This window comes from Sinocyclocheilus rhinocerous, unplaced genomic scaffold (assembly GCF_001515625.1).
Source record: "Sinocyclocheilus rhinocerous isolate Xijiao unplaced genomic scaffold, SAMN03320098_v1.1 scaffold553, whole genome shotgun sequence".
NCBI classification, from domain to species: domain Eukaryota; kingdom Metazoa; phylum Chordata; class Actinopteri; order Cypriniformes; family Cyprinidae; genus Sinocyclocheilus; species Sinocyclocheilus rhinocerous.
The window spans coordinates 24,124-39,235 of NW_015627255.1; the positions used below are offsets into that span (position 1 = coordinate 24,124).

Consider the following 15,112-nt stretch of genomic DNA (forward strand, 5'->3'; position numbering starts at 1 on the left):
TTAAAAAAGCATCATATGACCCCTTTAAGCCCGCGATAGACTTGACGCCATTACGTCATCATCAATGACGTCATTACGTCGAGCGTAAAAGAACCGGTGAACCGGTTTTTTCAACCGGTTTATTGAATCGAACTGTCCGAAAGAACCGGTTCGCGGAAAAGAACCGAACTTCCCATCACTACTACTTATATCTTAATTTTTTGGGGCTATTCTTCTGATATTCACTACTTCATCCCTTAAATATAATAATTTTTGAATACTCTGTACTTTAGTACAAAATAGAGGAAATGAAAATGAACAATGTCTAAAGTTGGATGATAACCAATAGACACTTTAAAAAAAACTATATATATTTATAACACTATACTTTGTGTTTTATTACCTTGGTATTAAAATACAGGAAACTAGATAATGCTGATGGCAGATTTGACATCTTTGTCCCTTCTAATCAGCATAATCAATCTCTCAGTACTTTTTTCCTCTTTAGGAACCTCATATAAACACTATTGTGGACTTTTCTTTGCTATTAGAGCAGATGGGAACAAAAAATATATTTGTTGAAGCTTCCCTTCACCAATATAGAAGTTCACCAAACTATAACGACTTCTGCTTCTGAAAACCCCTTAAATGTGAAAAGGGTCTATATGGAACCCAAATATTGTGCACTTCTAGAATCAATTTAAAGTTATACACACTTAGGATTTGCTAAATGAACACAGTTTGAAGGTGTTCCAAGTGACTTTTTTTTCTTTCTTTTTTTGTGGAACAGCTTGCATTAAACACTGAAAAAGGTGTCCTGTGTGACTGACGAGCCGATCAGAAATTCTTTCTGCTTGTGAATCATTTTACATTGTAGGGTTTACTGTCATTGGGTTGGTTGAGATATCATTAGTGGGAAGAGTTTTGGAGGGATGGCATGTGTTTGTAGCAGGCGGCCTAATTCAGTTGCCAAGTCTGGCTAAAGGTAGCAAAATAACAGAAATCGCTTACAGATCCTATTCTGTTGTACTTCATCATTGTAAGACCATCAGTGTTGTTTTGTTTCAGGAAATACAGATCTCTTTAACCCCCATTAATGTGCCGATCAAAGGTGTAAATAAAACCGGAGTGTAATTGATTTGTTTCAATCTTGTATGGAGACAAGAATGGAGTGTTACCGTTTGTTGGTAGTGCAGCTGGCTCTTGTCCACACTAGGTGGAGTGTCATAGATGTCCTGACCATCTCTACTGGGTGGGCCTTTCATAGCCATGGGAGGAGTATCATAAACCTGTGACCCAGAGAGAAACAGGGTCAAAAAGACACATAAATCTGATTTTCTAGTTTTAATAAGGTAAATAATTGACTTAAATCACATTCAAGACAAAAATCTGCGGCTATAAGTAGATCTGACCTGTAAAGGAAGTAGCTATTTAATAAAAATACAGATACGAAATAAATTGACATTTGTGTTAGTTGAAAATAATCTAATAGGGAGGGACTGTTTCTCTCATTTATGCTACATTCCTTTCTACTTTCTCCTACATACTTTGCCCTTTTTTGTCTTTTTCTCTCTTTTATTTCCACCCTTGTTTTTTGTGCATGTTGGAAAAGAATTGGGATTGAGGCAACTGGATGAATGGGGGTCGAAGGGAACACAGGTACACCCGATAGCGGACACACTCCCACTGATGGGGAGAGATTACAGGAGCACGACCTCAGACAGGAACAGCTGGAGGAAATCAGCAGTGCTGCAGAGATGCTGACCTCCACCTTCACCCACAATCTCTCTCTTTCTTTGCTACCTGTCCAGTGGCTCTGTGGTCAGGCTGAGACTTTGAACATGTGCGATAGTAAAGGAGAGCCCTTAGCGGAGGTATGCAGAGCGAAAAAATGACCATTTTAACAACAAGGACAAAGATTACATCGTGTGAAATATTATAAAAGTCACCAGCTATGTTGTCCTGTGGCAAACTACTCTGTACTGTCATTGTTTTAGTGATTCATGTCACTCTGTAACATATACTACTGTACAAAAGTTTGGGATCAGTACAATTTGTTAATGTTTTTGATGTCTTATGTACACCTAGGCTGCATTTATTTGAAAAATAAAAATGTAATTAAAAAAGAAATAGTAGCTGACCTCCACCTTCACCCACAATCTCTCTCTTTCTTTGCTACCTGTCCAGTGGCTCTGTGGTCAGGCTGAGACTTTGAACATGTGCGATAGTAAAGGAGAGCCCTTAGCGGAGGTATGCAGAGCGAAAAAATGACCATTTTAACAACAAGGACAAAGATTACATCGTGTGAAATATTATAAAAGTCACCAGCTATGTTGTCCTGTGGCAAACTACTCTGTACTGTCATTGTTTTAGTGATTCATGTCACTCTGTAACATATACTACTGTACAAAAGTTTGGGATCAGTACAATTTGTTAATGTTTTTGATGTCTTATGTACACCTAGGCTGCATTTATTTGAAAAATAAAAATGTAATTAAAAAAGAAATAGTAAAAACAATAATATTGTGAAATATTTAAAATAACTGTTTTCTATTTTAACATATTTTAAAATTAAATTTATTCCTGTTCTGGCAAATCTGAATTTTCAGCACTCTAGTCTTTACTGTCACATGATCCTTCAGCTAAACTGCTGAATATTTGTGTGGAAACTGTGATAAATTTTTTCTGTATTTTTTGATGAATAGAAAGTCCAAAAGAACAGCATTTTTTTTTTATATATAGAAATCTTTTGTAATGTTATAAATGCTTTTAATCTCACTTTTGATCAATTTAATTTGTCAATGCTAAATAAATAGTTGTAAAAAAATATATATATAATTCAGGTTTTTTACAAAGACATATATCGACACACATATATTTATTTCTATCTACATATGATTATCATCGTTTTATGTTTATGTATGGCAAATTTGCCCCAAAAGTATAGTAAAAATAAACCTCCCCACATTGAAATATCATATACTTCTGTAGTTTTTTATATCTAAAAAAAAGTTTTCAATTAGAGACTAACCCTATCCACCAAGGAACCCTTTTTAGATTTTTGTAAGAATAAATGTACATATTTTATTTATGGAACATTTTTTCCAGTTGAGGGTGCCCCCAGATGTATAGTTAAGTAAACCCACACACACAGAGCTATGCATGCATTCTCAACACTACAACAACAGCATTGACTCGAGTTTCAGAACGTGCTATAAATGAAGTGTGACTTCCTGTCCCAATGCTCTGTCAAACCTGTGACAACTGATATAAATATCAAATAATGCCTGCAGCTCAGCTGGTACAAACAAGAAAAAATAACCACAAACACACACACACACAGACACACACAAAGTCTCACAGTGCTCAAATGTTAGTAAAGGATTAAAACCCACTAAACGTTTTATAGTGCTAGCAGTAAAAGTGTGATTTTTCCACTACTGCATCTGATATGGGTGAAATGAGGTCAAGGGAATTTGGATTAAGCTGAAGTCTAATCTTGTCTGAGATAGAGTAAGTGTCACACACACTTAGGGACTGGTAAATTTCAATAGTACATTTTTTAGTTTAATACATATGCATTAAAGGGATAGTTCACCCAAAAATGAAAATTTTATGTTTATCTGCTTACCCCCAGGGCATCCAAGATGTAGGTGACTTTGTTTCTTGCACAGACAAATCCAAATTAAACCCTGCGGCTCGTGACGACACATTGATGTCCTAAGACACGAAACGATCGGTTTGTGCGAGAAACCGAACAGTATTTATATAATTTTTTACCTCTAATACAGCACTATGTCCAACTTCCTTGAGCGTGCGCACGGCATCCAGTGCGTGAGGTGTGTACGCGCTCTGGCGTTGTTTACGCAAGCGCCGGAAATGATCTCTCGCGCGTATACGTCACTCATTGGTTACACAGTGCACAGTCATTGTAGGTACGACGGCTAATCAAAATGGTACTTACTTGCGCTTATCCGGATTGTTCAAACCGACTTAAAACTAAAAGATTACGTTCTCTCGCGCGAACTCATTCGGGAGTGGTGACTTTCCACGTATTCCCAACTTCTGAGCCTGCTCGCCTGAAGTTATGGTTGATTGCTCTTCGGCTGGATATCAACACACCCATTAACGTAAACTACGCCAGAGCGCGTACACACCTCACGCATCGGATGCCGTGCGCGCGCTCAAGGAAGTTGGACATAGTGCTGTATTAGAGGTAAAAAATTATATAAATACTGTTCGGTTTCTCGCACAAACCGATCGTTTCGTGTCTTAGGACATCAATGTGTCGTCACGAGCCGCAGGGTTTAATTTGGATTTGTCTGTGCATGTTTTTTTTACTCTCATAGATTTTGTTACCATTGCCATGCATTATACGACTGATAGACTGCAACGGCTGGACTTAAAAATCATAATTTGTGTTCTACTGAAGAAACAAAGTCACCTACATCTTGGATGCCCTGGGGGTAAGCAGATAAACATCAAATTTTCATTTTTGGGTGAACTATTCCTTTAATAATTTAAACCAGTGGTTCACAAACTGCCGTCTAAGGATTGTAATGGCAGAAAATGTATATTATTACAAAAGCATCTTAGACATAGACTTCTTGTTGTCAGACAGTACAAGACAGTATTTTATGGACAACTAAAATGTTACAATTCAAGCATTAGCCTATATACCACTCCTTCTTCATTTATTTCTCCCCAGAGCTCCTGATGATTCTACAGAAACGCCTGCTAGTAGCAGTAATCATTGTTTATAACAGAAATAGGTGTCACATACAAAGTGAAAATTTAAAATTTTGTATTTGAATATTAAGAGTTAAAAATCGTATTACTTCTCTAAGATTGGGATGCTACACAACTGTCAAACATCCATTTAAACAATCTGCACCTCAAGTAACAACAACAAATTCACACAGAAGAATCCTTATATACGCCTTTAATGTGTACTAGGGACTTCTGAAGTCACGTCTACTCTACACTTCTATCAATACTGCACCAATCACACACATACACACACATCCTTACACAAACACCATTAGCATTTATAATGCTGGCCAAACAATGGCTTTCAATCTGTTGTGCGCCCCCAGGAGAGCCTGCAGTCAGAGACTAAGGCAGGAGAACCCATGAATACCAAAACCTCTCATTGAACATCCAGCAGCCGCTGTGCCAGCTCCATTTGATTAAACGACCATGTTTTTTGCTCTGTATCGCTCTAATCTGAGAGACGCCGATTTGTTACAATGAACATTTGGAGCGATTTTGAGGTGGAAGTGGTTTGGCTTGCAGCGTTTTTGGTCAGTATGAAAAATTGAGTGAGAAAATTGAGGGAATTTACTAAACAGTTGCTGCACAGTCTTTTGGTGTAAAAACCTGAACTTTATTCACTAACCCCTGATGAACCAGATTAAGGAGATGCTAACTATTAACTATCATGAATAAATTAAATACCTGATTCTTTCCCCTAGGCTTTAATATATGGTAACATCCTCCATAACTAAGTAATTTGCTTGATTCAATAACTGAGATTAGTGAATTATATGATTGAGTGAAACGTGCTAAAAAATGCAAATAGCAAGTGCCAATAAACAATGCTATCAGTGGCCACAATTCATTCTTACAGATTTCCTTCCAGTGTTTTATGTTCGTTTCATGCCATTTATGTTTGTACACTTCTGCCGGAAATACTGTTGTGTTTTGGCACACAAAATAATGAGTGATGTGCCTCGTCTCATCTGCCTTGTTTAGTCCACTCCTCTGTCATTTACAGCATGTGGTCGGGTCTTTGCTGCCATCCATGTTTCTCTTATTCTCTCTGTATGGCTGTGCTGCAGGCTGCGTGTGTGTTGGAATTGAGGTCTGGGTATTCGTGGCCTTTGCCGTGAGCCAGGCTTTGTCTGTCTCCCTCTGCCCTAGTGTGTGTGTGTGTGCTGCAGTGTGCTGCACTGAAGGACTGATCTCACTGACAGCACATTCCCTCTCATATACACACAGTGCACACACAGCAGTCTCGAGATATTCTGCTTCACACACACATACAATGCTGACCTTCTTTTTGAAATGCCTCCAGACACTGAAATATCTACTTCCACTGCAAGTAATGCATGACCTCATCTAAAAATAGGCATGCAATCATCGAGGCAACAGGAATATAAGGATGCAGGAATAAAGAGAGAGGAAGAAAGAGCTAGCAAAAGAGTCAAAATGAATGAAAGATGGAAAGATAGAGGATGAAAGCAAGAACAAATGAAAGTAAAAGAAAGTGTGCAAGAAACAGAAAAAAGAGCACAGAAATGAAAAACAAAAGACAAGAAAATTCAAGAAAAAAATCAAGCAAAAGGAAGTGTGAAAGAAAGCAAACTAAAGTGAAAAAAAGACCAAAAGAGTGAGATAAATCAAAAGAGTCAGCAAAAGAAAGCAAAGGTGAGTGTTAAAGAAAGAAGCAAAAGAAAAAGGAAAAACAACAAGAGCAAAAGAAAAACATTACTTTTGAAAAGAGTGAGCGAAAGAAAGCAAAAGAGTGAATGAGAAAGTGGGAGCAAAAAATTGAGAGAAAATTATCAAGAAAGAAAGAAAGAGAAACAAAGAAAGAATTTATATTCTCATTGCTTGTATTATTAATGAAAGTGGAGGTTCTTCACTGGAGTATGTGATGATCATCTATCACACACACACACTGCAGACATCTGAGATACACTTAAAGACTATTATCATCAATAACTGGCTCATCCACAAATTACTAGATATCAAATAACCTACAGCGTAATGACCTTCACATGGACATTATAGTGCATATGAAACTCAACACAGTGACATAATCAGTTCACACAGGGCCATGTGATGCTTCTGTCCAGATGAATTCTTTACCTGTTGACTGTACTGGGTGCGGGTGGGCGGCACGTCATAGATATCCTGGGTGGGTGGGAGGTGTCTGGGGACGTCATACTCATCCTGTTCATTTTTTCCTGTGTCATACACATACACTTGACCAACCCGTGTGGGAACAACCACCTAAGAGAGAGAAAGAGGAAAACAACTGCATGAGACTGTGTGAATGAATGGCTAGGCACATAAAGGAGGATAAAGATGCTGCCCTGATGGCGCCATTCATACCAGGTTAACACAGACACTACTACAACAAATCTGGGGTCTCAAAGGTCACCGTGGGAACCGTGGGAATCCTTTTGTCGGCCTGTTTACCTTCTGTCTTAGGCTTTGAGGACTGTGTTGAACGTGTGAAACGTGTGAGCACCGCTGAAGCGCCGTACCGCCAACACGAAGAGCTCTCCAAGAGCGCGCTGAACTCGTTCTTCTTCTCTCAGTAGAGTAGTCAGGAGCAGAACGATGTGATCGCTCGGCTCCGAAGCGAAAAGCTGAATATGCGCTGCATCTGCTGCCTACTTATACTCACGCTGTGATCAGCGGCAGCTGGATGCAATAATCGCATGCCAATGTGCATTGGCTCGTTTAGTTTACACTCGAAGTAGATTGGTCCCTCTAAGCGAGATCCCAATTCGTCGGTCATCCGACGTGACGTCGAGAGTGACCGACTGAAAGGGAAGTGTGATTTTTCCACTACTGCATCTGATATAGGTGAAATGAGGTCAAAGGAATTTGGATTAAGCTGAAGTCTAATCTTGTCTGGGACTGGTAAATTTCAATAGTACATTTTCAGTTTAATACTTATGCATTAATAATTTAAACCAGTCTTTCACAAACTGCCCTCTAAGGATTGTAATGGCAGAGATGTATATTATTACAAACGCAGCTGTTAGACATAGACTTCTTGTTGTCATACAGTACAAGACATTATTTTATGGACAAATAAAATGTCACATTTCAAGCATTATATACCACTCCTGCATTTATTACTCCCCTGATCTCCTGATGATTCTATAGAAATGCTTGCTAGCAGCAATAATAATCATTGTTTATAACAGAAATACGTGTCACATACGAAGTGAAAATGTTCGATTTTGCATTTAAATATTAGAGTTAAAAATCCTATTACTTCTCTAAGATCAAGATGCTATGCTATTCTCAAACATCCATCGATTTAAACAATTTACACCTCGAGTAACAATCACAAATTCACTCTTAAGAAGAATCCTAATATATGCCTTTAATGTGTACTGGAGACTCTACTCCACACTTCTATCAATACTGCACCAATCACACACATACTTACACAAACACCATTAGCATTTATAATGCTGGCCAAACAATGGCTCTCAATCTGTTGTGCGCCCCCGGGAGAGCCTGCAGTCAGAGACTAAGGCAGGAGAACCCATGAATACCAAAACCTCTCATTGACCATCCAGCAGCCGCTGTGCAAGTTCCATTTGATAAAACGTCCATGCTTTTTCCTCTGTATCGCTCTAATCTGAGAGACGGCGATTTGTTACAATGATATTTGGAGCGATTTTGAGGTGGAAGTGGTTTGGCTTGGAGCATTTTTGGTCGGTATGAAAAATTGAGTGAATTTACTAAACAGTTGCTGCACGGGCTTTTTTTGTGTAAAACCTGCGTTTATTCACTAACCTCTGATGAACTAGATTAAGGAGATGCTAAATGGTACAGTGTACAGAGCTGCATCATTAAATCATGAATAAATTAAATACCTGTTTCTTTCCCCTAAGCTTTAATATATGGTAACATCCTCCATCACTTAACATTCCAAAATCGGCCGACAAAATGAGAAAACTGTATTCACTGCATTTAGTTTTCCATGTTTGGGCCATTACTTGCAGTAATTTGCTTGATTCAATAAATGAGATTAGTGAATTAGATGATTCTATGATTAGTGAATTGAGAGCTAAAATAACACAAACAGCATGTGCCAGTAAACAATGTTATCAGCTGCAATCCTGAATTCCCTACAGTATCTGTTTTATGCCATTTGTGTTTGTTTCATCTGTCCTGTTTAGTTCACTCCTCTGTCATTTACAGCATGTGCTCGGGTCTTTGCCGTCGTCCATGTTTCTCTCATTCTTTCTGTATGGCTATGCTGCAGGCTATGTGTGTGTTGGAATTGTGAGGTCTGGGTATTTGTGGCCTTTGCCGTGAGCCAGGCTTTGTCTGTCTCTCTTTGCTCTAGTGTGTGTGTGTGTGTGTGCTGCACTGAAGGACTGATCTCGCTGACAGCACATTCCCTCTCATATACACACAGTGCACACACAGCAGTCTCGAGATATTCTGCTTCACACACACATACAATGCTGACCTTCTTTTTGAAATGCCTCCAGACACTGAAATATCTACTTCCACTGCAAGTAATGCATGACCTCATCTAAAAATAGGCATGCAATCATCGAGGCAACAGGAATATAAGGATGCAGGAATAAAGAGAGAGGAAGAAAGAGCTAGCAAAAGAGTCAAAATGAATGAAAGATGGAAAGATAGAGGATGAAAGCAAGAACAAATGAAAGTAAAAGAAAGTGTGCAAGAAACAGAAAAAAGAGCACAGAAATGAAAAACAAAAGACAAGAAAATTCAAGAAAAAAATCAAGCAAAAGGAAGTGTGAAAGAAAGCAAACTAAAGTGAAAAAAAGACCAAAAGAGTGAGATAAATCAAAAGAGTCAGCAAAAGAAAGCAAAGGTGAGTGTTAAAGAAAGAAGCAAAAGAAAAAGGAAAAACAACAAGAGCAAAAGAAAAACATTACTTTTGAAAAGAGTGAGCGAAAGAAAGCAAAAGAGTGTGAATGAGAAAGTGGGAGCAAAAAATTGAGAGAAAATTATCAAGAAAGAAAGAAAGAGAAACAAAGAAAGATTTTATATTCTCATTGCTTGTATTATTAATGAAAGTGGAGGTTCTTCACTGGAGTATGTGATGATCATCTATCACACACACACACTGCAGACATCTGAGATACACTTAAAGACTATTATCATCAATAACTGGCTCATCCACAAATTACTAGATATCAAATAACCTACAGCGTAATGACCTTCACATGGACATTATAGTGCATATGAAACTCAACACAGTGACATAATCAGTTCACACAGGGCCATGTGATGCTTCTGTCCAGATGAATTCTTTACCTGTTGACTGTACTGGGTGCGGGTGGGCGGCACGTCATAGATATCCTGGGTGGGTGGGAGGTGTCTGGGGACGTCATACTCATCCTGTTCATTTTTTCCTGTGTCATACACATACACTTGACCAACCCGTGTGGGAACAACCACCTAAGAGAGAGAAAGAGGAAAACAACTGCATGAGACTGTGTGAATGAATGGCTAGGCACATAAAGGAGGATAAAGATGCTGCCCTGATGGCGCCATTCATACCAGGTTAACACAGACACTACTACAACAAATCTGGGGTCTCAAAGGTCACCGTGGGAACAGGGGCCGTCCTTTTGTCGGCCTGTTTACCTTCTGTCTTAGGCTTTGAGGACTGTGTTGAACGTGTGAGCCTGGGAAATGAAAACAAGCTACGACCCCATATTTGTACAACGCCTGAGACATAATACCAATCACAACAAACACTCAGATGAGCTGTTCACAAGGATTGTAGCATATGCAGCTAACGCACACTCATAGAATACTGTGATATTTGGGATGCAAGATATATTGGTAGCATATTTTTTATTAGCCAATATTATTATTATTATTTTAATTTTGGTATCTGTCAATATTAGATATTTAATTGTCATTTCCTCTATTTATATATTTAGGTCGGTACAATAAATATATTCACATTAGCGACATTTCTCCAAAATTTCATGAAAAAAAAGTACATTGTCTATTGTTAATAGTGTAGCTCACACAGAAATCACTTTCAAACCAAGCAGCTCTCTGTTGGTCAGCTTGAGATTTATCGCATGACCAACTTAACCTTAATAGTTGACAACTGATATTAGAGGCTTTTTAAAAATTATTATTTATATATATTTTTTTAGTAGTTGATACTGTATATTTAATTGTACATGCTCATTTCTTGCATTTTTACATTTAGATTACCTTTGCTATCAAAGCTCACTCACTTAAATGAGTTTGTTTCTTCATTGGAACATATTTGGAGAAATTTAGTATTACATTACTTGCTCGCCAATGGATCCTCTGCAGTGAATGGGTGCCATCAGAATGAGAGTCTAAACAGCTGATAAAATCATCACACCTCTATCTATAATATTGCTTTCTCCAGTGGAAAAAGTTGTCTCTTCTTAATCAGGAGGCCATTTTCAAGTGAAAACAGTCCAAGACAGATCTAAACAAATATGTCAGTGTTTTTTTTTTAATACAAACATGCAGTTTTTCGCTTCACAAGACATTAATTCACTGCAGTCATGTAGATTACTTGTGGGTTATTATAATGTTTTTATCAGCTGTTTGGACTCTCATTCTGACAGTACATATTCACTGCAGACGATCCATTGGTGAGCAAATAATGCTATGTTCCAATGAAGAAAACTAATCTTGGATGGCCTCAGGGTGAGTACATTTTCAGCAAATTTTTATTTTTGGATAAACTATTCCTTTAAAAGGACTAATAATCTAATTTAGTGTTTTATTTTTTATTTATTTAGACAAAATAGTAAAGAATTTTAATATGGTGCCTCTCTATGTTTTATCAAATGGATAGTTCTGGCTCTAAGTGAATTTACCACAGTCAAGGGGTTTTGTTCAGCATGAAGCAGAGCAAAATCACCGTAACACATTGCCTCAAGAGGTTTAGTGCTTTAGTATGTTAGTAATGCACTCTGCCCTCTGGAAAACAAGTATTTGATCCTTAATATAAAACATGTATGGACGGGCAGCATTGGTTTGTGTGCACTGGTGAGGTGTGTACAGTAATGATCAAGGTGGAGTGAGCTTTATGTAGTTTTCATGATTCCCCGCAGGCCAGTTAAACATGATTGCTGGCCTTTACTCTTAACACTGAGTTAATGAGATTACGCACGCTTTCATTCTCGCTCTGTTTCTCCCTTTATCAGTTCACACCAGCCAGTCTATAGGAACGCACTGTGCCAGCCTTGCGTATGGGCATCACTTCTCGCATACTAAACAACAGATACTGACACAGATGCTCATCATGGATGCAGACAGTTTGTAGAAGTCACTCAATAATCCCAGAACAGGGATGAATCTCATATGACCAAGACATATTACACCCCCAAATCAAAATAAAGAAATGAGAAATCATTTTTTGCTTGAAGAAAATAAAGCAAGTATTTAGGAGCATTAAGTAAAAAGTAAGTTAAAAAAAAAAAAAAATTGTAGAAGTCACTCAATAATCCCAGAACAGGGGTGAATCTCATATGACCAAGACATATTACACCCCCAAATCAAAATAAAGAAATGAGAAATAATTTTTTGCTTGAAGAAAATAAAGCAAGTATTTAGGAGCATTAAGGAAAAAGTAAGTTAAAAAAAAAAAAAAAATCATTTAAATTGGTATCTATACAACTTAGTAAAAAAACAATTTAATAAAAATATTTTATTGCAGTATTTTTTACTGTATTAAAAATGAGAATCTAATGTTAGAAATTGATAAAAACATCAAAAATAATAAGTAGTTTCTTTATGTAATGAAAATACGAAGAAGAAATGTACTTAATTTACATGAAAATGGGAAAAAAAATCAATGGTCCTACAAATATGGTTAATTTTTGTGCAAAATATAATTTCTACATCCGCAAGAGTCTTCACTTATTGTCAGGGAGGGCAAAGCACTGCTGATTAACCACACAGACTCAATGAAGCTTTTCTTTGTGAGGCGTTCATGCTTTGTTAGATTAAATCTAGTGACTATGGTAACCAGGCACGAGCGACGACAAGACGAGCACAATGGAAAGCACAAGTGCACACGTGTAAAATGCATTTAAAAGAACTATACTGTCTGCCCGACACTGCAGTGTTGCTTGTCATGTATGGAAAGTGCAACATAAATAAAGAAAGAAAGGCTAATGAAAATCCCAGAGATCTTGTATTAATATTAACTCACACAGCCTGTCACTTTAGATGTGACATCCCTGCTAACCATCCAATTAAGTCGTTCTCATTAAAGAAAGCTGGCAAGCTGTCACTGTTAATTCTCATCTTTCTTTCTTTCTCTCTCGCACTCTCTTTCTCTCGCGCTTCACCTATCTCACCCCTCTGCCCAATTCTTCGGATTTTTTGTCAGTGAGGTAAAAGCATGTTATTGGTGTGAAACCCTGTGACCCGTCGACCACCCCGTCCCTTCCTCCAAAACATCCACACACTCACAACCCCTCTCTCTGACACTGCTGTGGTAAATGGCTGCATTCTCCACAGTGCTGTACACACTTTCACACACATTAAGACTGAACTGCAGGTGTTTCATCTGACACATCCACACGTACACAACCTCCGGTGCCATCCCACTCTCTGCATTTTCACTTAGCCTGACTCACACAAACAAAGGTGAATCTATGTATGTATGTGTGTATCTATTTAGACATTTATCTATCTAGTTTAGTCAATATTTGTCTAACCATACATCCATCTAGGGGTGTATACTGCAAAAACTGAATAAAGTAATCAAAATACAACACTGTATGAATTAATTATACACTCATTTTTATTAATGTTAAAAAAAATGATTCAGTCAAGAGTAGTGAGTGATTTTCTCTTTTTCTTTAGTTGTCTAATAAACATTAAAGGACACAGACAACAGCAGGTTTATTAAGGCTGGGACACGTCAAGCCAACAATCGGTCATCTGCGAGTGTATGTCGGGCTAGTTTATCTATCTATATCTATCTTTCATCAGATTGGAGAGCCACCTTCAAAGCTGTTGTATATTTATAAAATAGTCACAGTCCTGGATATTGATTGGTCAATACACCATAGTTACCATGCAAAAATGTACCAAACACTAACAGTTATAATGTGAAACACATGTTTACAGACCGTGTATATCAATGTAGAGCATCCGTAGAATAACATTCTGTTATTGCTTACAGGTCAGAGACTATATGTGACCCTGGACCACAAAACCAGTCTTAAGTCGCTGGGGTATATTTGTAGCAACTTTCAGATGATGTATAAATCTCAATTTTAAAAAATTGACCCTAATGACTGGTTTTGTGGTCCAGGGTCACATATATACATCAACATTGTCCACACTGTGGTTCTTTAGTACTGCACACCGTGTTTTATTTCAGTGCTCTCTCAGACCTGGGCTTAGGCTTAAGTAATAGTCACTCCATCCCGCTGAGAGCCTCTGAAGAGCCGGCCGTAATGAACATCGATCAATAATGTGAATTATCAATGAGCGTTGCTCTGGGGAGCAGAGATGGCACATGTGGTGGACTGCCCTCATCAATATAGCTGAAAGGGTCTGGTCATAGAGAGTGTGTGGGTCCAGGCCTCCAGCTGTCACAACAATCTCTTGTGGGGAGTGCCTGTAATGATGATGTCACAAAGAGACAAACACTCCCTGGTGTGGAAGGAAACAATTGGGGAGCGGTGACCATCTGACTGCGTTGCCCCGCACCATGACAGCTGGCCAATCACAGCAGCTACACGGCCATTAGGTTCAGCCCTGAAGAGAGGGACAGATTGCAAAGGCTGCTTTACAAAAGCCCCTGTACCCCCTGCTGCATCGACGAGCTGTGACCTCCTTACCCCAGCTGACACAATGACACATGCCACCACTCTAAAGAGCGCAGCCAAGGTCTGCTGAAGACATTCCAGCCAGACCTGGCTCCTTAGACCATGGATGTCGCTAATTTTAATCTACGCCTGCAAACAGAATACCTGATGTTGAGTATTCTGGGAGATTTCAAGAAGGCTATGATGGTATTATTTGCATTATGAATGCATGCTTAAATTAAAACACTAACTTTTAACTGTGACAAAAATAGATATCCTAATGTTTATTCTGTATCTTTCTCAAAGCTCTTTGTGTTATTCTGTGCTCAACTGCACATTTTTGCTTTCTTTTCCTTAAAAACATCATGCTGAAATTTTATTTCAAAGCTTTTGAATTGTAATCTTTTTCATTTACTCACTTTTGTCATACACTTCTTTTTATTCAGGCTTTCAAATATTTGAGGTCAGAAGTCGCAGCGCATTTCCTCAACTCACGGCAACAAGAATAATTATATTAATTTAATGACGCCAAACAGAAAATGCAAAATGCTGTGAATGGAGTAATC

The 15,112-nt window shown here is 38.2% G+C and overlaps 1 protein-coding gene across 1 annotated transcript in view; it reads right to left on the reverse strand.

Annotated features, from left to right (window-relative positions):
* Positions 1–15,112, reverse strand: part of LOC107726155 (BCAR1 scaffold protein, Cas family member) — a 99,990-nt gene that overhangs the window by 6,356 nt on the left and 78,522 nt on the right. The window contains exons 3-4 of the mRNA XM_016535668.1: positions 10,030–10,173; positions 1,158–1,268 (exon numbers count right to left, since the gene is read on the reverse strand). Coding sequence (XP_016391154.1) covers positions 1,158–1,268; positions 10,030–10,173 — 255 coding nt within the window. The remainder of the gene's footprint in view (positions 1–1,157; positions 1,269–10,029; positions 10,174–15,112) is intronic.